This window comes from Mobula birostris, chromosome 26, assembly GCF_030028105.1.
Source record: "Mobula birostris isolate sMobBir1 chromosome 26, sMobBir1.hap1, whole genome shotgun sequence".
Classification (NCBI taxonomy): Eukaryota; Metazoa; Chordata; class Chondrichthyes; order Myliobatiformes; family Myliobatidae; genus Mobula; species Mobula birostris.
Genome location: NC_092395.1, coordinates 17,328,152 through 17,337,788, shown reverse-complemented (window position 1 = coordinate 17,337,788; position 9,637 = coordinate 17,328,152). Strand labels below are relative to the sequence as shown.

At 34.4% G+C, this 9,637-nt stretch overlaps 1 protein-coding gene across 2 annotated transcripts in view; it reads right to left on the bottom strand.

Moving 5' to 3' along the window:
- Positions 1-1,130: 1,130 nt before the first annotated feature.
- Positions 1,131-9,637, bottom strand: part of LOC140188288 (guanine nucleotide-binding protein G(q) subunit alpha-like) — a 125,801-nt gene continuing 117,294 nt past the window's right edge. For both annotated transcript variants that reach the window (XM_072244391.1, XM_072244392.1), the window contains exon 7: positions 1,131-9,079. In XM_072244391.1, the coding sequence (XP_072100492.1) occupies positions 8,889-9,079 (191 nt within the window). In that variant the 3' untranslated portion in view covers positions 1,131-8,888. The remainder of the gene's footprint in view (positions 9,080-9,637) is intronic.

Sequence of the window (9,637 nt, the reverse complement as noted above, 5' to 3'; positions counted from 1 at the left end):
CAAACAACTGGACCCGCCTCTCGGTTTTTTGCACTACCTTACTTTCCATTTTTCTATTATGATTTATAATTTAAATTTTTAATATTTACTATCGATTTGTAATCCAAGGAGTGGGAAGCACAGCATCAAATATCACTGTGATGATTATACATTCTAGTATTAATTGTTTGGCGACAATAAAGTATAAATTATCTTCCAACATCTTGAGAACTTGTGGTTTGGTAAATAAATGACAATGTGGGGTTAGGGTAACAGTGCCAGTTTGACAGTCAACCTTGAAGTAGTGGCAGAAAGGCTTGTTTCTGTTGTCTCTCTATATGACTCTAGAGTAAGCAATTAAAGGTGGAGGTTAGAATGGGGAATCAGTGACAAGCAACTGGAATCTCAGGGTCATGCTCATGGACTAAACAGAGCTCCAATAGTGCTCACCTGATGCAAATTTAAGATCTCCAATACAAATAATTCAAGTCTGTGATATTGCATTGGAACAACTCATCACATATTTGACACTGATGAAAAGATTTACTTGAAGTTTTGCTCTGTTGCACTTTTCTCACATGGCACATATGAATCAATATTCCCCAGAATGTCATGAGACTATGATGGTTTCACAGCTGAATTACTTGCTACTGCAAATTCATTTATGCAATTTTTTTTTTGCAAACTTTGCTATACAGATCAGCTGTTTTGTAATTGCTCATGTAATGTAATTTGCCATGCAGTGCTCATCTGGAGCACTTTTAGAAATTGAGAAATGTCATCTTAAAGCTCACTTGCCATTAGGTACTCTCTACACAAACAAGTTATAATAACCCTGCTTGCAGTGAAGCTGCATGATTTAATCAGGCCCTACCTCAGCCTAGCACTGGTTGTTTGACACAGGTTCATCATTAATTTATTTAACAACTCCCAAGTTCAGGAACAAGTTCACAACCACTGGCCCCCACTGATAACTTGCACTTCTCCCCAGCCCTCCATAAACAAACCAGACCTAATCACCCTCCAATCACAGACCCAGAAATTATCTTATGCAAAGTTTGCTTGCAACAGCTACAAATCCACTACTTCTTTATATTCAACAAGTGCTTATGTCTGTAATTTGCATTAAAATAATGACAACGTGCAAACCATATAGGAACAAAATTTATTCCAATTTAAAACAGATTTCAGGATAAGGATATGAAAATCAAGTTCATGTTTCCATGAGGGTCAAGCTACAGAGGTCAAATGAAACTATTACAAAATTATGGCCGAAAAATACTGTATTAATAACCAGTAAGACCCTTCTTGGGTGAATTATACAAGATTTTTTTTTATTTTTCAAAAACTATGTCCCTCCCCAAACATCAATACATGCATTAAAATGACAATTTAAAAACAGCAGTTATAGCTCTTAAATAGTTTAAAGTTTCCTTTTAACAGGACCTAATATACAAGTCCAACCTAAATTTCCACCACATTGGCACTTGGAGAGTCTGGCACTACAAAGAAGGGACTTGGCACACTTCAATTCATTATTCTACATAATTTACATTTGGTTTACTTAAAAAAATTCTGTGAAAGATCAGTAATACATATTTTAGTTCAATACACCACTGCTGATGGCTGCCATGCTTCAATTTTCTTCAAAAAGTTACAAGCATAGAAATACACAACAAAATATGAAGTTTGTATATCCCACCAAATGAATAATAAAATGTTAACATCCCAAACCTATGACAGAACAGTTACTTTGCATGAAGGCAGGACATCTACAGGAGGTATAATATTCATTCTACACACAACCTTACTGAAGCTAAAGATGACTTTTCAGCTCAAACTGCAATTCCCCCCACCCCCCAAACTGAACAGGCTTATTTTTCCACATGGAGCTTTGAGTACCTTGATTATTGGATGGACAGCTTTGTATGATTTGCTGTGTTGAAGCAAAGTGAGATTGTTGCTTACATAGTCTCCCAACCCTATAAAATCTGTACATCATTGGGTTTTTAAATCTGTTTATCTAATATACTAGCAATGGAAATTTTTAATCTTCTAATTACCCTACTGATGAATGAACATATTATCAGTTTTAAAACTTTAATATGTTATTTTATGGCTCTGCAAGAGTTGCCTTCACCATTAAAAGCTGCCAGAAAGAGAACATTACAGTCTCCTCTAGCTGCTCCCTTTACCAACCAATCAAAAATGACAAGTAATTGTTAACATTTTAACTTCATGGTGCAGGGATATGCAGCCAGATAAAACATTGTTAGATGATGCATATGCCTTCCTCTCTCAAACACAGTGCCTAAAACAGCAGCATTTCAGATTTAATCCACCCTCAGCATACTTCAACTTGCATACCTACTGGAATGTTGTAATGATCACATTGCGTTTTTCTTTCCAACACTGAGAAAATATACTTAGTAACAGGTTGTGATAGTATTTGCAGTACAACAAAAGGCCTCAAAAATATTAAAACATTTTACTTCAACAGAACATCCTTAATTACTGTGAATGCCAATATAGCTGGGACTACAAGTAGCAACAATTATTGTTAATCAGAAACCAATGCTACATCCCATCTAGCCAGAAATTTCACGAACACAGAGAAGTCAATGTTGAAGTGCAAGGATCCACAAGGATGGAAATTTGATCATTAGTAAGTGAGCAGAAACAGTGAAATTGCTTATTGTGATAGTTTACTTTCTCTCCTGTACCCTCTCTAGGCAAGAGCGCAGGTACTATTCTCAATGGACATAGTATATGTACACTTTAACTCAAATTTTACTTTGCTTCTGCCAGTAAAGTTGTTAGACCTGTCAAAGAGCATGGAAAATAAGGGAAACAAAGACCTCCAGGTACAGGTTACCACCTAATATTCTAATACCAAGGCATTTATGAATAACTTTCTACAGAGCAAATGTTACAGTATAAATATTCTCATCTCATACACACCGAGTCACTGAAATATTATTTAAAATTTGTAATTGCATCTTCATGTAACAAAATTAAACATGGAAACTGATTAATATTCACTGAATTATTATTTGTGTAGGAATGGCCAATGTGGTAGGGGGCAGAACGGCAGGTGTCATGAGAGCTTCTGAAAGCAAAAACAAGCACTGCAGATGGTAGAATTCTATAATGAAAATAGAAAGTGCTGCAAATACTCAGGTCAAGCAATATCTGTAGAGAAGATCCCAGATTTAATAGTTCAGCTGAAACATTATAAAAGCTCAAATGAGAAACTCTGCAGATGCTGAACTGCTGAGTTCCTCCAGCATTTTATATTATGAAAGCTTCTGTGCGATGTTATTTCCGCACTTTCTATTTTAAGAACTTTCGTAGGTAATCAAACCAAAGAAATTTCCTAGCAGTTATTATTTAGAACAGAAGAAAAACTAGGAATGGGCCATTTGACCCCTCATACCTATTCAACTATTCAATAAGATCATGGCTGCCAACGTTCATCTCAATCCTAGTTTCTAGTTTCCTGCAACAACCTAATATCCTTTCATTTCTGTAATGTCAACATGACACTTTAGTAATTTAAAATTAGTTTTTGCGATGATCTCATTAATAATCTGACAAGTATAAAAATATAAAAACAATAGCAAAATAACAGTGAAATAATTATAAACTGCCCCCTTCATTTAAGTGGCCCTCGTTTGTCACAATTTCCTCCCAAGAAAACAAGTCTGATAACTTAATGAATCAGATTAAAATCAAAACTTGTATTGCAGAATTCATTGCAGTAATAAATACTTTCAAATTTAATTGTCCCACAGCTCAGTGACCTGGCTCAATCTAGATCCCTGGTGTTACCTCTGTGGATTTTGCATTCTCCCTCCGACCTATGGACTTCTTCCAAATGATTCCGTCTCCTCCCACATTCAAAACACAAGCAGGTTGATAGGTTAATGGGTCACTATAAATAGCTCTGTGTAGGTTAGTGGTAGAATTTGAGGGGTATTGATAGAAATGTAAAGAGAATACAGCAAGTGTAGCATAAAAAGCTTGATAGTTCGTGCCAACATAATGGGTGTAGCGCCTGTTTCTGTGGCAGATGACTACTTACAAAGTTTATCTCCAGTCCCAATTTTTAAAGATAATCTATTTATTATCATTCTTTTGCAAACAGCACTAAATATTTCCTTCACTGATTGATATAGGCTTTCAAATATGGAAAAGTAATCAGACATGATAAATTAAGGATATCGTGATCACTCAAACCCCTATTTCTCACTTGGATCCCCAAATATTTGCTGAATACCATCAAACACAGAAGCTTGAGATAATGAAAACAATGTGGAGAAAAAAAGCCAATACCATTCAAAACTGTAAAGCGGATAACTAGAAAGATTAAAATGCAATTGCAAATATGCCACTACTACAAAAACTTGTTAGGCTGCCTCAGGGAATAAACTGAAAGATCTGTGACCAAAGTTTGGTCCCTTGGTTTAAATACACCACAGAGGCATTTCCCATTGTTATTCCCCTATAATATGCAAGCATATGCTACATACATTTTATACAATTTCTTTTGCAAATCTGGGTTAAAGTTAAAAAAAACTACCATCCTCAAATTGGTAAATTGTTTCACATCACACTGAGACCCATATTCACAAAAGTAAATGTGCAAAAAGTATTAATTAGAATCGACGTAACCTTTCCTTGTATGGGTCCAAATTCTCAACATGAAGTGTACAAGTTATACATAAAACTCAAAACTGCACAAAACCCAGGGCCAATAATATATCGCTCTATGCTTTATGTAGTGTTTTTATTAATAAACATTTGGATCCAAAGAGAAGTAGCTTCTTCTTTGGAAAATTTGGATGGTAAAGGGTGTAAAGTGAAACAAGATTTTATTTACATAGGCTGGTTGGCTTTAAAATCAAAACAAGCTATACATTGTTGAATGCTAGAAGTGAAAAAATCTTTTGGTTATATTTGAAAATTATAGACTTGAATTTCCACTGCGATATAACATTTACAATCTTCAATTTATTAATCTTAACTTGAGTAACATGTTCAAAAGCTACATGTCCTACAACCATCAAATCCACTATAAATGTAAACAAACTATTTAAAAGTCAGTTTTTCCTTACTTAGGGACTTGAGAGACACTGGTTCAACATTCTGAACTAAAGGATCACCAGCTATCCAAATCATAAAATTACTTAGTGTTATTTAAAAATTGCAACATTTCATAATAATGACATCTATCCACAGAGCTCAAAATAAAGTGTTATGTTTTATAACTGCATGCACACAAAGTTCAGTTCCAGAATTCTGCTAATTCTCTTTTCAAAAAAATTTAATTATGCAAAAATTGCATCCTTCCTGAAATATTAGAAATTGAAAAGTTCAATAGCATTATAATCTGCTGCAGAGATTCAATGTAAATAATGAAGAGTTGCATTCTACGGTATATTCTAATTTGTCCAATACCATTCAGACTAAGATAAATGAACACTATTCATTATACAAAGATGTTATTCATTTTGGGATAATTAAATCATTCCTTCTGATTGGGAAAGATATGGGAGTTATTATTAATAAAGAATATTATGGGGTGAAAGAAGCTCTCTTAATAAAAATTATATATTAGTCAAAGTTGGGCTAACACACCAAGTATTGAATCTTCATTCTGCAAACCCAATTTTCCCTTGATCTTTATCATAACATTCCCACTTTTCTGCAAAGATTATAACAATATAATTCCACTCCTGAATTACATGTCTTTTTCACTTTAGATTTTTTTTATGGTTAAATACAAGAGGGACAGGAAAATGTTTAAAGGAGAAAAACCTTTGTTCTAATCTTATGTAATAAATCTGAAGTATACATATTATAGGCTTACTTCAGGATTCAGTAAGGCACTCTATACTTCACTGCCCAGATTTCTTCCTGCTGCACAATGTTAAAATGCACAATTCTTTCACCATTTTGTATCCAAAATTATCTCCCCCACCCACTGTACCTGCTCCCCCTGACATTGTCTAGTACTGTCAAAATGTCCAAGAGATTTTATGTAAACAAGGAAACCTTATGTTGTATAATTATATTGCATGTTAAAAATGGCACTGAATATAAACATGAAACTTTTGTAGGCAATTAAAATGTTTGATAATGGTCTGTAGTGTAGAGAACACTTGACTGTTTTAAACAGCAATTTAAGCTGACCAGGGAGGGGAGAAAAAGAAAGAACTTTGTAAAAATAATCACATTTCTCTTTCAATCTAACCTGACATTCAAAGTGTTTTAAATAAAGTCAAATGATACTTGCGTGTATTACTTCACATCTACTAGCTCCAAAATTGAACTCTGTGGTACTTAAAATCCCAAAGCATTCCAATGGTAGAAACAGAAGAGGTATGTGCATAGAGAGGTTAATTTGATGGTGCTCTTTTTATTCTCTTTACTCATTCTGATATGGTATATTTATTTTAAGAGAAATGTTTTGGAAGGAGCTTTAAATTTAAATTTGATGCAACTGCAGAAAAACTTAAAATTTCACCAAAAATAGCACTATTATAATTCCAGATAATTAATTTTAATACTCAGATCAAACATTACTTTTTTAAAAAATGAAAAAAGTGTAACACAGATCTACACTGCCTGCCACCCGTTACAATATATTTCCGTCGATCAAAATTTTTAGCCTGCACTGTTTTAACCTAACTTAATATGAATAAACTATTCTGTAGTTACAATGGCATTCTCACGATGACTCATTCCATTATATCACTGCTTATCAAATTACACTTTCGGCCATGTTTGAAATAACAACAGATTTATTTAACTCTGAATCATCAATCTGCATTCCATTAAAAAATACAACAAAGCCTATTATCTACAGCTATACTTCTGAACCGACAGCAATAATTGAGAAAGCATTTCTTGGATTATAATTGAACAATAAAATGCAAAATGTTATGCCTTTGCTGCTCTAATTCATTCTATCCCAGTTGTTTAGTGCGAAAAGATACATATATATCATTCACCACAATGTTGAATCTGGTGCCCTATCGCTGCCAAAACTCAGAGCAAATGATAGGGCACTTCCTATGGTGACAGCGAGAACTACAAGTCAGAGGCTTACTTAAACTTATCAACTATACTATCATTGAGTAGGGAGCAGCAAAATAGTTTGAATGCAGGAAAAATACATTTTCAGCTGCATAAGGAATTTAAAAAGCGCACACACTTCTGAACATGCGATATTCTGCTATACAGGCCGTCCCCGAGTAACAAACAGGATAAATTTTTACAGATGCCCTTTAGTCAATTTTGCCCACAAATCAGGAAATACACAAAACTCATCAATATTGTAACCACACCTCCGCAGTATTGTAATGAATAGCATCAAAAGCACTAAACACTGGTAAGAAACAATTACTGAAAGTGGTGAGAGGGGAAACTAATTCTGCTGTTCATAGGAACAAATGTATGCATGCACATTGGACTATTGAATTTAGTATTATGGGAGCTCATATATAGGGGTGTCTATAATTTGGGCACTCATAACCCGGAGATGGCCTGTACCAAATCACCACTGTGAGATGTAGCATTTATATCAGGACTACTGACAATTATTACTATTACAAAGCAGTCTTGATATTCGTTTGGTGAGGTCAGAACTTAAAAATGTAAGGTACATTATAGTTATGGCACTGTGCAGCATTTATAAAAGCCATCCTTTCACTTTTGTACACAGAAATCACAAATTAAGAGCTGTGTAGTGCAACTTTCTTGGCACCTGCATTCCTATAAAACAGAGGTTTTCTTTTCAAAGCCTGATATACCTAATAAAAAAAAGATTTTGTAAAAAGTACCTGACTGCATAAAACTATCCTTCTATTAAAAACTTTCAACGTTAAAAACCCTCATCTAGCTATAATTAGCATAAACTGTCAACTTTAGTTTAGCAAGTCATCCTAAAAAAATTCCATAACCTGCTACTGTAGTGTACAGCAGTTTTAAAAAAAAAAAAAAAAATCGAAGTTTGGCAACAGGTGAGCATCTGTAAACCAATTAATACAGAAACATTCTAACCTGAAATCAAGCCTAGATATACTGGTCCATAAATTAGATAAATACACTTATTTCTTTATACTAGATTTGGCTTCATTTATTTGCCAAGTAATCATTATTTCCACATCTCAGGTTTCTAAGTACTTGAGCAAATTTCCCCCACCACCCCCAGTTTTCCCCATGATATTTGCTCAAGATGAAATTGCTTAGTGAGCTCCCATCTTTGTAGTCCATGGCTGAAGTACAGCAAGTAGCAAACTATATGTATAACATCAATAATTTATTTTAAAAAATCAAAAAAATAAATCACAGTATCAATACTTTCTCATTGATCAGGAAAAAAAAACAAACCAGAAACAGTACATCAATTAAGCAAGTGATGCCCTTGTTTCTGTTAGACAGAGTTCTGAAACATCACCACTTCGCACCACAGAGTATATCTGTGATCAGACAGCAGAAGGCCAGCATAACCAAAAGAGCATGAAGAGGGAGTGGCATTGCATTTTGATTTGGCAAGTGGAAGAACACTTGCTATTTTTTTGTTTGAACAAGCATTAAAGAGATTGTAGCTTAAGCCAACTATCTGTTATACAGCTAGTTATTAAGTGATATTTGAAAAAATGGAAATGTAGATTGGCACCAAAAAGATGCACATTAAAAATGTTGTGTCCCCTGTCCCTCCCCACCCTGCACTGTTGAATAAAACAATTTGTATTTTTTTTTAAAGAAGCTACAACTCCGTGGACGCACAAAGACAAGTATCCAGGATGACAATTAGCAGTTTGCAAACTTCACAGATCATAACAATTGCGATCATTATGGTTTAAAATTTCTTATTTCCATTCTTTACTGCTTTGGTCAGGTCAGACCAAGTTGTACTCCTTCAGATTCAGTTGTAGGATTGTATCTTTGACGGCAGCAAAAACGAAACGTATGTTCTCCGTATCTGTGGCACATGTGAAGTGAGAATAGATGATTTTATCACTATCTGGATTCAGATCAACAAACATCTTCAGAATGAATTCTCTGGCAGCTTGTGCATCTCTTTGTGGACCTATAAGCAAATAAAGAAAAAAAAACAATTGTCTTTGTAACATCTACAAGTTTATGAAGAAACAGTGGTCATATGCCACAAATATAGTGATTGGCTTGTCCATCAAACACTTATATGTTTAGTCAGCAGTAATTCAATCTCAATTAAATAGTTGCTTTTATATTCCAACTATGGAGAGCTGAACTATTGTGGTCTTATTTACTTCTGTAATATGCAAATAGCTCTCCTGCAACCAGTTGCATGATTGGGAACTGCTCCTCCATGCATTAACATCTATATGAGCAACACTTTGGCAAATATGGATATAAGGTTCTATCAGGAGGGACAACATAGCAGTCCATGCACTTAGTGATATCATCCATACAAAAGAATGTTTCACTGATCCTACAGCATCAGGAAGATTCAGTTATGAAAGTAGCTTTGTAAAAGTAGTCAGGTTTAATGTTTAAGTGCTAACACGTGCATGATATACAGGGGTCAATGGCCAAAATGAAAATAGAGGATATGTAACACTAAACATCCATAACTGGCTAATGAAAACAGTTATTCTTTCCCATG